Source organism: Alligator mississippiensis, chromosome 5 (assembly GCF_030867095.1).
Source record: "Alligator mississippiensis isolate rAllMis1 chromosome 5, rAllMis1, whole genome shotgun sequence".
NCBI lineage: Eukaryota > Metazoa > Chordata > Crocodylia > Alligatoridae > Alligator > Alligator mississippiensis.
Window position 1 is genome coordinate 167,837,381 of NC_081828.1, and position 15,568 is coordinate 167,852,948.

The following is a 15,568-nucleotide window of genomic DNA, read 5'->3' on the forward strand; positions in this document are numbered from 1 at the left end:
AGGTGCAAAAAGAGAATCTGCCCCAAAAAACTAAAACCATAATTTATCTATAGCAGAAAGCTATAGAGAAGATTGTCCTTCATTATGCTGGCCAAACAGGATTTGAAGAAAGAATCTGCATAATTTTTTAATTTTACTGTGACCAATCCCTAATGAATTCTACCAGTGCAAATATTTTATTTACTCAACATAAAAAGAAAAAGTAGTAAAATTGTAAGAAGACCAGAAAATTGATTAATAATCCTATGATTATTTTGTGCTGAGTCTTTCTGAGATTAATATTTTTTCCCACAAGTCGTGTTCAGGTCTTAGCTCGACAGGACTACTGGGAAATACCAAGCTTTTGTTTCCTGAGCCTTGTAGCTGCATCTTGATTTCAATAATGACACAGTAATTAAATTTTAAAAGTTATATTGGCTTTTATTTTGTTTTCTAGGTCCATGGGGTAGGTGTATGGGAGATGAATGTGGTCCAGGTGGTATCCAAACGCGAGCAGTGTGGTGTGCCCATGTGGAAGGATGGACAACCCTACCCACGAACTGTAAACAGATTGAGAGGCCTGAGAACCAACAGAACTGTTTCAGGGTTTGTGATTGGCACAAAGAACTGTATGATTGGCAGTTGGGCAGCTGGAATCAGTGCCAGCCAGTTATTTCAAGGAGCATTGAAAAACCTCTAGAATGCATCAAAGGAGAAGAAGGAATCCAGATGAGAAATGTAACTTGCATACAGAAAGCAAACGGGGCCCCAGCTGAGGATGTCATATGTGACTACTTTGAGCCCAAACCTCGCCAAGAGCAGGCATGTCTCATCCCTTGTCGTCAGGACTGCATTATGGCAGAATTCTCCCCCTGGTCAGAGTGCTCCAAGACCTGTGGCAATGGGCTTCAGCACAGAGCTCGTCACATTGTTGCTCCAGCTCGGTTTGGTGGCTCTGCCTGTCCTAACCTGACTGAATTTCAGATCTGTCAGTCTAGCCCATGTGCTACTGAAGAAAGCATGTATAGCCTAAATGTGGGACCCTGGAGTGCATGTTCTATGCCCCAGTCAAGACATACAAGACAAGCAAGGAAACGGGGAAAGAACAAAGAAAAAGAGAAGGACAGAGAAAAAGGAGTACGGGATCCTGAGGCTCGTGAGCTTATTAAGAAAAAGAGAAATCGAAATAGACAAAACAGACAGGAGAACAAATATTGGGACATACAGATTGGGTATCAAACCAGGCAGGTTACATGTACTCACAGGAATGGGAAAACAGCAGATTTGAGGTAATCACTGTTTATTTATCTGAACATCTGTGTCTATCTGTGAAGTTAGACCTTTAAGTAATCTGTATATAATTTCCTAGTAGCTGTATTCCCATCTTGATATTAGCACAGCATGATCTGTTTCCACTTCTAACTCACCTTGGCAAGTTTAGAAATTCTCCAAAAGAAATTTAAAATAGCTTAATACGTGCAGTTGATCATACTTTATTAAGCATTTCTATACTAGGTAGGCTTTGTTAATCTAGCTAGTTTTCCCAGAAATTTTACTGAAGTCCTAAAATTATTCATCAACTATCTCTTCTTTCTCTGGAGTTTTGGAACAGTTTTCTGTATCAAGTGAAGCATGCTTGAGAATTGATGATATCTACCTTATTGGGTTTAAAGTTTGGGGATCAAGCAGGAATGAAGGGAGAAGGGTGAGACAGACACTTAAAATCTACATAAAAAGGCAAGATATATCCTAGAATTTTTTTCTTATAAAATGTGTTTGACATACTTTTAACCCTTTCATGATCAGTTTATGTTACTACAGTTCTGTTCCCTACAGTGGAACTCCTGAAAAGATAACAATATCAAACTGTGTACTTTGCTACCATGTATCATGACCTTTTCTCTTCTTTCCTTACCCTGTGATATTCTCGCCTTCCCATTTTATAGTCTTTTTCTAAGAGAAGTAGTGACAATAATAGTTATTTATATCTTCAACCCTTGGTTTTAATGGCCCCTTCCTATCAGATATTCCATAGGATTCCATAGGATCATAGGAAAGAAGGGCTGGAAGGGATTTCGTGAGGCTATCTAAGTCTAGCCCACTGTTCAAGGCAGGATCATCCCTGACTAAACCAAACCAAACCAGCCAAGTATCTGCCTATCCTGTTCTTGACAGCTTCCAAAGATGGTGATTCTACAACTTCTCTAGGTAGCCTGTTCTAATGCTGGACCACCCTCATAGTTCAAAAGTTCTTTCTAATTTCCAACCTAAATTTCCTCTCCTGCAGCTTGAGGAAATCTCCTAATCCTGTCCTCTCTGGCCACAGAGAGATTGATCTCCAGTTCCCTTTTTATAATCACCATTCAGGTATCTAATGATAATAATTAAATCCTAGTTCTTTCAGCCTTTCTTCATAAGTCATGCTTCCCAGGCCTCTAATCATTTTTGTCATGCTCTGTTGGACTGTAGTCGAGCCTCCTTCTGAATGGCATGACCTGCACTGCATGTCCCTTAGAGAGCTTCCTACCTTCCTGGGACATTTGTCTGCCATGACTTGATGGTAATTGTTGGTAGAATATTGTCCCAAAGGAGACAGAAGACACCACCATAAGGGCCACTCTTTTGCAAGCAACAGTTCACTGTGGCCTCTGGCAAGACCCTCTAGGGCCTATAACAGAGGCTCCTCCACCCCTACACTCCCACCACAAGCCTCCATAGTCTGTGTGCTGATTCCCACTGTTAGGGCTTCACAGCTGGGAGTGAGGCACCATATCTACCCGGATGGCTACTGGGAATTCTTGTAAGTGTGTTCCCCTCAAGGATAAAGAAATATGGGCAGGTATATTGCCCCTCACCCTCTGTGACCAACTATCCAGTGGAGGGTCTCCTTTTCCACTACTTCCGGTGTCCCTTTAGGGTTTCCTTGGGGCTCTCCCAGCCTATTAGAGCCAGCTTTCATAGATTCATAGATGCTAGGGTTGGAAGGGACTTTAACAGATCATTGAGTCCCAACCCCTGCCTAGGCAGGAAAGAGTGCTGGGGTCAAATGACCCCAGCCAGATGTCTATCCAGCCTTCTCTTAAAGACCCCCAAGGTAGAGGAGAGCACCACCTCCCTTGGAAGCCCATTCCAAATTTTGCCTACCCTTACTGTGAAGAAGTTTTTCCTGATATCTAGCCTAAATCTGCTCTCTGTCAGTTTGTGACCATTGTTCCTTTTTACCCCAAGAGGCACCCTGGTGAACAGAGCATCTCCAATCCCTTGCTGCATCCCCCTAATTAATTTGTAGGTGGCCACAAGATCACCTCTCAGACTTATCTTGTGGAGGCTGAAGAGGTCCAGATCGCTCAGTCTCTCCTCATAGGACTTGTCCTGTAAGCCCCTAACCATATGAGTGGCCCTCCTCTGGGCCCTTTCGAATCTATCAACATCCTTCTTGAAATACAGCACTCAAAACTGGATGCAGTACTCCAACTGTGGTCTGACCAATGCTGTGTAGAGGGGAAGTATCATCTCCTTGGTTTTATTTGATAAAGTGTGGTTAGCTTTGCTGATGATTTCATCACACTGACAACACATGTTCATCTTGGAGTCCACTCTGAGATCCCTTTCTGCTTCTGTGCTGCTCAGAGGGTCACTTCCCAGCCAGTAGGTGTGCTGGATATTTTTGTGCCCTAGGTGCAGCACTTTGCATTTATCCTTGTACTGCATCCTATTGTGTACTGCCCACTTTTCCAACCTGTCCAGGTCTGCCTGCAATTGTTCCCTAACTTCTGGAGTGCGCACTTCACCCACGATTTAGTATTGTCCGCAAACTTGGACAGAGTACACTTCACGGCCACATCTAAGTCATTGATGAAGACAATGAAAATACAGATCCAAGTACCAAACCCTGCTGGAACCCCACTACCCACATCCTTCCAGGTTGATACCAACCCATCTACTACCACTCTCTGGGTGCAACCGCTAAGCCAATTTGCCACCCACTGGACCATGTAAACATCTATGTCACAGCCTCTTAATTTATTTATAAGAATGGGATGCGATGTTGTATCAAAGGCCTTGCTAAAATCCAAGAAAACAACATCCACCCCTACTCCTGCATCTAAGCATTTTGTGACCCTGTCATAAAACGAAACCAGATTGCTCAGGCATAATCTACCTGCTACGAATCCATGCTTGGTTTCCCTGCTGCATTATTTTTCCCGCTGGACTCCCACAAATATGATTCTTCATAATCTTTTCAAAGACCTTTCCAAGGATGGAGGTGCGACTGACTGGCCTATAATTATTCAGATCCTCCTTCCACCCCTTCTTGAAAATAGGGACCACATTGGCCCTTTTCCAGTCCTCTGGGACTTGACCCGAGTGCCACGAGTGCTCAACCAGCCATGCCAGTGGTTCTGCTGTGACACCAGCCAATTCCTTCAGTACTCTCAAATGCAGCTCATTCGGGCCTGCTGACTTGAACACATCCAGTCTATCCAAGTGACTCTGCACTAAGTCAGCATCGACATTTGGTGGGCTGGTGTCTCTCTGATGCCTATCTAAGAACCCATTAGGAGACTTATCTTAACCCCTGTTCAGGAACACAGAGGCAAAAAACTCATTGAATAGCTCAGCCTTATCCCCCCTGTCTGTCACTAATTGTTCCTTCTTGTTCAGTAGGGGTCCTATGCTGCCCTGCACCTTCCTTTTACTCCCTACATACCTAAAAAAAGACTTTTTGTTGTCTTTAATTAGTGTTGCCAGCCTCAACTCTGTAGTTGCTTTGGCTTTTCTAACTGCCTCCCTGCAAGTGCAGGCCAAGTAGTTATACTCCTCCTTGGTAGCTTCCCCCTGGTTCCACTGTGTATGTGCCTTCTATTTTGCCCTTTGGCTCCCCTGGATTTCCCTGTTTAGCCAAGGAAGTTTTCTGTTTCCTTTCCCTTCCACTTGGTAGCTTTCACTCCTCTGCTGTGGTTCTTGCTCATTGTGTTGGAATGAATCATGTAAGTCAAATGAGGTTCAGGTGTTTCCTCTCTAGGGCCCCTGTGCCACTCGAGTGGCCATTTCCCAGTCTTTGTGGTCCCAAATAGGGCCTTTCTTTCTCTTTCCTGGGGGGATCCTCTTATGTGATGGACCAGGGTTGTGCCGGCTGTCGCACTCCCCGGAGTGTCCCTGCAACCCGTCTCAGCTCCAGCGGGTCTTCTTGCCCTCTAAGCAGAATGGAGCCAGTAAGTATGGGGTCCTTACCTCTGAGGTTTCTGATCCTACTCCAGATTTTCTCTGGAGAGCCATGTTGGAGCTGGTTTGCTCGCTGCCCAACTCTGGCCACTGTGGGTTCTCGTTCTGGCATTGGAAAAGCAGCTTGGTTCCTAGGGGCTAGGAAAAAGGAAGTGAGTGGGGAATCTCCTCTCCTGGCTCCTCCTTCTCTTCTACATGGACTCTTTCCAATCTGTCCACGTCTTTTTTGAAGTGTGGAACCCAAAACTGGACACAGCATGCCAAGTGAGGCCTCACCAATGCTGAACACTTCCATTTATTTTCAGGTCACATATATACAACAGCATAATGGGTTGTATTAACAGATAAACTTCCTATTTTTTTTACCTGTGCCTCCCTCACCAACTTGTGATTTTCCTTCCCAGCATATTTTATTTAGTTCTTTTCTCTTTCCTCACTGATCTTCCTTCCATTTTTGTCTTCTATATTCTGAGCCCTGTTATTCTTTCCCCTCAAATATAGCATGTGTTTAACAAAGTTGATGCACACTGTTAAATGAGGGAGCCTTCTAGGTGAGTTAACTTAATGTCAGTAGGCTACAAATTAATTAACTTTTAATATATCATTTAACTCCTCATTCAGTTTAAAAAAGGGTAATTAGTTCAGTCATTCCTGCAGGGCCTGTAATGAAGCATTTCAAGTGCATTAAGCTGCCAGTGAGAAAACACAAAAGTTCAAATACATCATTTAAAGTCTTCTTTACTTTCTTATTTTGCAGCCATGTCTGGCTGTAATAACCCCCAAAATATTAGTCACAATAATTAGGTGCATCAGTCCTAATAACACCACTTAGCACTTATATAGCTTGTATAGCTTTCACTGGATGAATCTCACTGCTACTCTGAAGTAAGTCTCATTATCATCACTTTACAGGGAAGGGGCCAAACAGAGGTCTTAGAAAGTACATGATGCAAATGTAACAGTGTCTAAAGTGTCCAGCCTGGCAAAAGTTTTTAAAGTGTCTAAAGTGTCCAGCTCCATCTGGGCTAGGGACAGAAATCATAAATAGACTGGTATAAGAGATTGGACATTGGTTCAAATTTGTAACATGATAGAAGTTCAGAGCATATAAACTGCTTTCAAAATGGCCCAGACCAGTAAGATAAACCTGGATGGAGGTAGTATTAGACTCTTCAGATTTAGGTTAAATCCGTTTATTGAAATTCTGCCCCAGATCCCTTCCAGATTCAAGTTCACTCACAGCCTCCCAGCATCCCAGGCTGTTTTGCACCTTCCCTGGAAAACCTCCCTCACAGGGTAGATGGGTGGGCTAGCCTTGGCCCAAGCTGTTTGCTCCAGCTGAGTAGGGAGACATGCTTTAGCGTCCCCCCAGCTTCTGGCCTGGGCTGCTGCAGGTGTGTGGCTGCATTTCTAGAATCAAAAGTGAATGTCTTTTCACTTGCTTATCGGTTCGGTCTGCACCGGTGGTTGTTAGACCAGGGGCACTTGGTAAGCCCCCGGGGGTATGCAGCAGCAGCGCAGAGAAGCGGGGGGCACTTCTGGTTTTGCTGCTGGTGCTTCCAGACTTGCCATCGATGCGGTTTCACAGCTGCATGCGGGGGGATCCTCCCCCCGATGCTCCCCTGCTCGTCGATCGTTCAGGGGACTCCCTGCTTTTCAACTGGTGGCTGGGGGCACACCAACTAAAAAAGGTTTAAAACCCCTGCCTTAGACTAACCTCTAAAGATTGAATCAATTCAGCCTTGGGCTTTTTGACTGTCTGCACTTAGCCCTGGGGTCTGCATTTTAGAGGTTCACTAGCTATTTTAATCCAGGCACCTGAACAAATAGGTAACAAAGCAGAGAGAAAACATGGAAATGTTGTCCCTAATTACTTCATGAAAAAGAGACAAGAGCTGAGACTAGGCAGCTGAAACATGGCATTATTCTTCAAACAGAATTTTTTTTAATCAAACATACCTAAAACAAAGGTTAAGCACATACTTATTTTATTTAAAAAAGATGTTTTTTCTTTTATGCCTAAAGGTGCCCAGTTCTTTGCAGAATGAACCTTACAAAATATTTTTAAATAAAAAAGGAAAAAGAAATTCAGACAGATACTGTTCATCAGTGAGACAGAGGAATTGCCAAGTGGCAAAGGAAAGGGAACGTTGTATAACTAGCACTCAGTAGCTTGTCTTATATTAGGTTTATGTTATATTGTATTTCCACTTTCACCTGAACACGCTCAACTCAGTAACACTGCATATTAGCATCCTACACCATACATACATCAGTCCATAGAATAATAGCCTCAAGGCAATGGTGATGCAAGCCTAAAGTAATGGCACAATATAGAATATACCTCAGCAAGCAATACTTCGTTGGTCTGAAGATTGGACAGGTGATGCAATGGATATTTTCAGCCATAAGAAATATCTTGGTAATTTGATTCAAAGATTTTTAATACAATACTCTTTTCATAAAGCTCAGTACAGGCTTTTTTCTCTTGTTACATGTTGTCACAAAGGAAAGGACGATTAAATGACTGTAGGTAGAAAATCCTGGCAGGCATACTTCAGCTTTTGAAGCATCTGTGTAATCTATATATCTTTCTATCCATTCATACTGCACTCTTCCCTATGGTGTTTGAGTTGCTTATCCTGTGATTGCATTTTGAATAACTGAGGGGGGGGGATTTCCACCAAAACTGTCAGTGCAGTCTGCTCAAATGATAGTTTTATAATATCCAGCATATAGCAGCAGTGGATTGCTAAACAATGCAGACAAGTAGCGTGTCTGAAAAATCTGCCATGCTTGTGAAATGCTCTTCAACTTGAACAGTCCACTTTCAGCAAATTTAAGTCTGACAGTGAGAAGCAGTCAGCCTCCTGGCAGCAAGTCTAATTTTTTTTTTAAATAAAAAAAGAACCGGACAGCAACATTTTTGCACAGGCAACAAAACTGATCTGGTATGAAAAGGGTTACAGCTAGCAAGTTTCAAATGGGTGCTCCAGAGGTAATGATTCTGTAAAGCTGTCAGAAAAACTTCAAAAAAACAAATTCTCTAGGCACATCAGCACAACAGACATAGTACAGAGAAGTGAAACAAGTAAATCAAACTATAACTTATATAATTTATTGCAGAGTGAGCAATCCCAAGTCTCTTATGAAGGTTGGAATATTGGACTTTGTATTGCTCACTCTGCAATAAAATGCATGTTACATTTTCCTTTTCTTCCTCTCTTCTTTTTGCTTTATGCTTGGGTCCTGCTTCACTTGAAATGCCTAAGAAAGGAACTAAAGAAATAGGTTTGCAGATTATTGTCAGAAAGAGGGAATCAAGAATTCAAGGCTAACTTTACAAAATAGTTAACTACTCCCCAAAATGTAGGAAATGCCACTGGCACTATTGGTGAGGTATGGATCTCTCACGGATGTTTTCACTGGTGGGAAAGGAGGTGCTAGATCTCCCATAGAAAACAGTTGGACCACAAAAGAAAAATATAAATAATGTTTGAAAAAAGCTGCTTTTAGTTTACATATCTATCTTATCGTGTTGCCTTGCTGTATAGGTTAGAGTGATTGTGCAGAGTATTATTGAGGTTGGCTGTGTTCCAGTTTAAGATCCTGTTTTCCGGTGTTTATAATTTTCCCAAACCTTAAGCATTTGGGCTGAGATTTTATATTCTGAATGCCTAACATTCAGATTGACTTACTGTTGTTCTAAAATGTTCAGTTACAATGGGACAGCCATTTCCATGCACAAACTTAAGGAAAAATACTATGCTTTTTAACCAATGTTTTCAAAAATATATGCGAGAAGTTCAAACATCTGCAAGTTGTGAAACAAAAAACATGAAATTTGGCAGGGAATAGAGATAGATTTGGGTACAGAGACATGAGAATCTGTACTTTCTGAAGAATATTCTACTCCGGAACATGGAACTGAACCCAGGAAGTTCCTTCCTAAGTCTTTCTGTTCCCTTCTGTTTTATTTCCCCAGCAAACTTCATCTCCTCTGGCACCTGGACCACATATAAGATAATAAACTATTACTGTTACCAGTTGTTAGCCACATAATATGGTCTATGCCGTACACTTAAAGATCCCAATTCTGGTAATGGCTCATACTTGGAGTCAACATGATTCTATACACAGTAATAGAATTCCTGGGGCTTTTAAATATTTTATTTGTTTGTTTTTAATAGGAAATCTTGTTACAAAAGGTCATAATGGTTGCGAAGGAAAGCACTCAAATGTTAAAAAAATACTGATTTACTGGGAGCTCAACCTCTTGTAGGTTGCAAACTGTGTGTATGGGACAGAAGACTTGATAACCGAGCCTTGATAAGTGGGTGTAGTATAAGCCTATTGTCTTCTATGCAGTAGAGGGGAGGGCTTATAAGTCTGCAAGAAGACAGATATCAATGAAGCCTATCACAGAGTTGCATGTGACCACATCACCCTGAATTTCCATGCAGGTTTGAAAATTACCAAAGCCTCAGTGTGAGCAGGAATTGGAGGGAAATTACTCCAGGATCACATCTGATGCCTCCAGGGCAGCCAGTACAGAGGTGTATAATGACAGACAGCCATCTGGGACCAGGCCCCATGTGTGCAGGAAGACCATGAGATTTTCCCTCATGGGGTGGTGTGGTGGAAACCCTTATTTTCCCTAGGCAGAAGCTTAGTAGGACAGCAGTGAGTGTGTAGGATAGGCTGGAGAAGGCAGAGAGTTTGAATATTTGGGCTGAGCATTTCCCTCCAACAGAGCTGTGAGGGATAGGAAGAATTAGTGCCCAAGGGCTAGATTTACTGATGACATGGCATGCCAACGGCATGGCAGGAGGATGTGCCAGTAAGGGTTGCCTTGGGTAAGGGAAGCCGTAAAAGTTGATATAGATAGCAGGTTAGGGACTCCTTTATCTATGGATAGAATCAACATCCCAAAGTTGTACATGGGCAGTGGAGGTTCTCTTTTTTTATGTGATTCTTAAAAATGTTTAGTAGTCTAAAGCACAAGCTCAATATGTGCTGTTAGACAAGGATAGGATCATGGATATTCTATATCTTAGTGTGGATTGCATGCTAGGGGATGTGCAGACTAACTCTCCTGGAGTAGAACTAAGGCATCAGCTCCTTAGTTCATCCATGAGTGTAAGATCTAGGTAATGTCATCAACCAACATACAACATGGGTCTTTCCAAGAGCAAAATATTGCAGACTTTTATCAAAGAGGGATTGTAGGGTTAGGAAGAAGATCTTTGAGAGAGCTCCCCTGGTAGACAGGTGTGGGGTTGAGGATCTTAGCAAGCAAGGGTATAATAGATGTTAATTGAGGGAATTATTATTGTCTCTTATGCAAATACACATCTTGATGGTAAAAAAAAAAGTATGTCCATAGAACCTAAACTGTTAAGTAGGTGGCATTTCATTAGAAAAGACTAGAGTTAGTCAGGTGGTCTCCATCTAGCATTAGAAGGAAGTGGGCTGGTTTGAAAGGGAGCTCCATTGTATTGGCAGTCCTGTGGGATAACCAAGATAAAGGGAAGCAGAGTATGGACATAGTTCAGTAGGACTAAAGATATAAAGGGATAGATTTGATGGAAACTTAAAATTTACAAGTAAAATTTTCATAGTAAAAGATAAGGTTTATATATAAAAATGGTTCTGGAGAACATTACTCGAACCATTACTGTAACATGAGGATATTAGTGAAAGCTTGAATAACGAGCTCTATTATGCCTTCATCCATTTTAAGCGTGGCACTGGATTTTGGATTCAGAGCACAGTTATCATTAAGCATCACTGCAAAACATCCTTGGACTTTAATCCACTTTTTTTTATTGTCCATGGATCCTTGTGATCAAAGCTTGTTAAAGTTCAGCGGGCTCTTGATTTGATAATAGCATGCACATTGGGTTGGCATTGTTGCCTACAAAGGACCAACTCAAAGGATCATCATAAATTCTAATTTATCGTATGGGATGCAAAGTTACCAATAAAATCATAAATACAGACATTGAGTTCTGAGGGGTACTGGCCACCTTAACACACACATACACACGCGCAATTGCTGCAATAGCACTGTTGGTTTATACCTATTTGGGAGGTCTCTTGTAGATGGTCAGCTTCTCCTGCTTGTCCTTCTGTCTCAGTAGGTCACGTGCTGGATGCGAGGGTGCCACTGAGGGTCACACTTCACTGCCTTTTATCCCTTTCTGGCAGACTTCTGTGGTCCCCCAGCATCATCTTGGTTGTCCAATACAGCTATACAATTCAGGTGATCACAATTCTAATGCATTCTTACAATAATAATTTTAGTAATATAAGGTATGACATACAAAGAAGAATACATTCATTAAAAGTTAAGAGGTATAAAACATAAAATACAGAATGCCAGGGCAAAGATGAGACAGATGAATTATAAAAATGCACTGAGATGTATAAAAATGCAATGTGTGGTAGTGAGGATTGAAGTCCACTGGGGACAGTAAGTGAGTTAGGTTAGATGCAGTCACATAGACTGATTTAGCATAAAACTTTAGACAGATATAGAAAGTTTTCTTTGGGAAATAGGTCTTAATCAAAGGGGGAATGTGTTCACCAGGATATATTTATAGCCATGCTTTCAATGCACTTTGGCTTTTCTCATCTCTTACAGGCTTTGTTTTGAAGTAGATATTTTAGTTCTTTTGTTTTCTTTAGTGACACTTAGCTCAGTTGATACGTAGATGTAGTTTGTAGGTTTCTCATACAGAAAGCCACTTCACATTTCTGGCTTGCTCTGAGCCTTGCCACACCCATGCAGTGAGTGTTCTTGGTCTCTGCCAGTTCTTAGAAGGAAAAAGAAATGCACAAAAAAAAAAGTGTGTGGCGGGGAGGGTTGCAGGCAAGAAGTGGGGTTGCAGGCTGTTATATCGATGCCCAGAAGGAGAGTATACAAAGGGGGCTCCCTGTTACAGCACTATACAGATGATGATATCCTGGATGTTCTTTCGTTTGCAGCAGTTATACATTGAAGAGCTGTTAGCCATGTTGCAGTTTGACTGATAGGTTAGGAGTACTGCCAGCAAATTAAATGAAGAAAGAGGCTGCTGCTATCATTAGGCTGACTTGTCTAGAGCTTTTGCATTCAGTGCAGAGTTGGCTACCTTTATTCACTTCTAATAAACAGTAGGCCTGTGCAAAGTATTCAATTACTCGAATACCATAGTGAAGTATTCAGTTCGAATTTGGCCAATTCAGAGGACAGCGATTTGATTCAGATTCGGTCGAATTGGAGGACAGTGATTTGATTCAGAGATTTGGATCACTGTCCTGAATTGATTCGGCCAAATCAGCTTAAGAAGATTTGATGCTGATTCGGACAGATCTGGTGATTTGGATTGGCTGGGGAGAGACAGGCACATCCCCAGCTCCCAGACAGCATGCGGCGCCCTGCCAAGCCATGCTGCACCTGCGCGATGTAGCAGCTGCTGTCCTGATGCCAGGCGGGGGGGGGGAGGGGGGCCCTCTGGCTGTGCCTGCCTTTCCCTGGATGGGAGGAGCCACGGAAGAACCCTGCGCGGTCCCAGCATTAAAATAAATAAATAAATAAAATAAAAATAAGGAGGCCCACACTCACTGGCTACAGCAGGAAGCAGTGGCAATTGGGGCCTCTGGGCACTCATGGCAGAGCCCCCCATGCAATATAGGGCAGCAGGGGGGCAGCAGAGATCTCCCCCCCCACTTAGCACCCGTATGGCAGCTGCCTCATAGCATGGGTACAGCATGGCTTGGCAGGGTGCCATGCACTGTCTGGGAGCTGGGGCTGAGCACGGCCAGGCTCCGGCTGAACTGTGGAGCCGCCCCAGTTCACAGACAGCACGTGGTGCCCTGCTGAGCCACGCTGCACCCGTGTGATGCAACAGCTGCTGTGCAGATGCCAGGTAGGGGGAGCAATCCCCACTGCTCCACGCTGCTTGGGGGGGCTATGCCATGAGCCCTCAGAGGCCCCAATTTCCGTTGCCAGAGCCAGTGAGTGTGGACTATGTTTTTTTTGTTTTTTTTTAAGTGCCAAGAGTCTGGGACCGGGTGGGGGGATGACCGGGGTGTGGGAGGCTCTGCCACGTGGCCCCAGAGCTCTCTCAGTCCTTGCTACATCCAATGAGTGTGGTGTTTTTCCTTTTTTTTTTTAAGTGCTGGGAGGCTGGGCCAGGTGGGGATGGGGCTGGGCAGAGCAGCCATGGGGGTCTTCTCCAGTGGCTCCTCCAACTGTGCCTGCCTCTGCCCCAGTGGGGGGAGCCATGGGGACTATGCCCTGCTGCCACTGGCACTGTTGGCGTGGGGTGGGGGGGGGGGGGCCGCTATGCCACTTGCCCTGCGATGCCACTTGCCCCCTTCCACCTAGAACAAGCTGCACTCACATCCTGCTCCCCACTCCCCCCTCCCCCCCCCCCAGCTGGGATAGCAATAGCAGGACAGAGCCCCTGCTCCCAGCACTGCCGTGCCCACACCACCCCCACCCCGCCCTCCTCCCTGAGTTACGCTCCCCCCACCCCAGTTGGGCAGCTTGTCCCAGCCCCAGCTCCAATCCCTCCCTCCCCCTACCCCAACAGACTTACCAACTGGAGGCAGCTGTTAGATGTCTCTTTAGTCTATGCCCAAATCTTTTCCAAAGCTTTTCTGAATTGATTTAGATGCTTCAAATTGATTCAGAGCTTTTACTTGGTCTCCCGATTTGATTTGGATTCGGAGATTCAGTCCCTGAATTGGGCCGTATCTCCTCTGAATTGAATCAGCTACCGAAGCTTCGCACAGCTCTAATAAATGGAAAGGATTACAGGAGTGGTCCTACTAGTCATTAAAGACATTTACTTAATGGGAACTACAAGCTTGGTTATCTTGAATTTCACACCATAGATGCCTTCTAGATCTGTTTTGCACTTGATATCAGTCGTAGCTAGGCCTATTTTATTATTAAGGCTGAGCAAAAACTGAAGGATTTATTAAGAGCTGAACAACTCCTGAATCAGTACATCAGGGTTTAAAAGGGACAAGTGCATGGCAGACCCAACCTGAATTCCAGTTTGAATGCATTTGGGAGCATCAGGTCTGGTATATATGTAAGAGTACACATGTTGAGGGAATATGACAAGACAAAAGCCTCTGAAGTTCTTTTTCAGATTTGGGGCAGCAGCTATCTGCAGGGATAAAGGTCAAGAGTGAGAGAGGCAATTTTCAGGTAAAACTCAAGCAATCAGTGGTCCCTGTTGGCAACTGTTAGTTCTCTAGTTCACTATGAATATAGGCGGAATTTGAGCCCTTGGTAGTAATAAACCTTTTCAGAATTGACCTAATTCCACATTAAATACTATGCTCTGTGATGTTATAGGTACACTGTTGCCTTACCTTATATAATTTCTTGGATCATCTATTGAGCAACATAATTTGCAGGAGGATATCCTCATATCAGAGCCCAGGTAGCAGGTTTTCTTTATACTATAGGAAAGTCTAAATCAGGACAATTAGGGTTGTCAACAAAGGAGGACTCAAGACTTTGATGTTTACAGATATGCATCGTCAGGGGGAGAGATCAGACCACCTGCCCATGTAGTTTTTAAAATAAATTCATTAATAATGAATAGCATGGTGGGTCATAACAGCTACTAGAGAGTGAGAAGACTGGGACTGGCTTATCATAGGAGGACTGATTTGCCCAGTGCAGATGCCTACTGTTGCCAGGCCATGCTTTCTTCATGGGATTCAGTTACCTTGGAAAAGAAAATTTTGCTTGATGGGGATATCAAAACGTCGTATTGTTGTCAGTTCCCACGATGAGTTGGGATCCTGTTCATTCAAAACTGAAGTGAATGCGCCCAATACCCAGACTACTGAGGCTTTTGTAACCCACAGACTTACACACAAATTCAGGGAGATATAGTTACGTATAACTGTGACTATATCTCTGGCAGTTTGATATGTCTTGCACTTTCCCTTCCTGGAGTAAAGCTTATACTCCCTTCCCTTTGCTGCTTAAAAAACAATAGGCATACTCTACCCACAGGGCAGAATTCAAGTTCAGAATTTTCTGCAAGTTTTGTTAGATCATGTATGAAGTGTTTTTAAAATAAACATCATCCTTTTACCACTCGTTAGAATATTTCCTCTATTTAAATTGTGTAATATCCTGTAGTAGCTATTATGTTTGTTCAACAACTTGCTTCAGTTAAAGGACGTAGACATTTTCCATGCTGTTTATGCAACACACTTACATGCTCCCTCATGCTTGTGACTAAGAGGTAAATAATCCCTTATATAACAATTAAGAAAAACTTATTTTGTTTCCACATGTGCCTAGAAAATTTATAGAGACTGACTCCCATCCTGTTTTCTAAAA

At 43.1% G+C, this 15,568-nt stretch overlaps 1 protein-coding gene across 1 annotated transcript in view; it reads left to right on the forward strand.

The window, feature by feature from the left end:
- THSD7A (thrombospondin type 1 domain containing 7A) overlaps positions 1-15,568 on the forward strand; it is a 432,531-nt gene that overhangs the window by 202,967 nt on the left and 213,996 nt on the right. Inside the window, exon 4 of the mRNA XM_059728968.1 lies at positions 437-1,268. Coding sequence (XP_059584951.1) covers positions 437-1,268 — 832 coding nt within the window. The remainder of the gene's footprint in view (positions 1-436; positions 1,269-15,568) is intronic.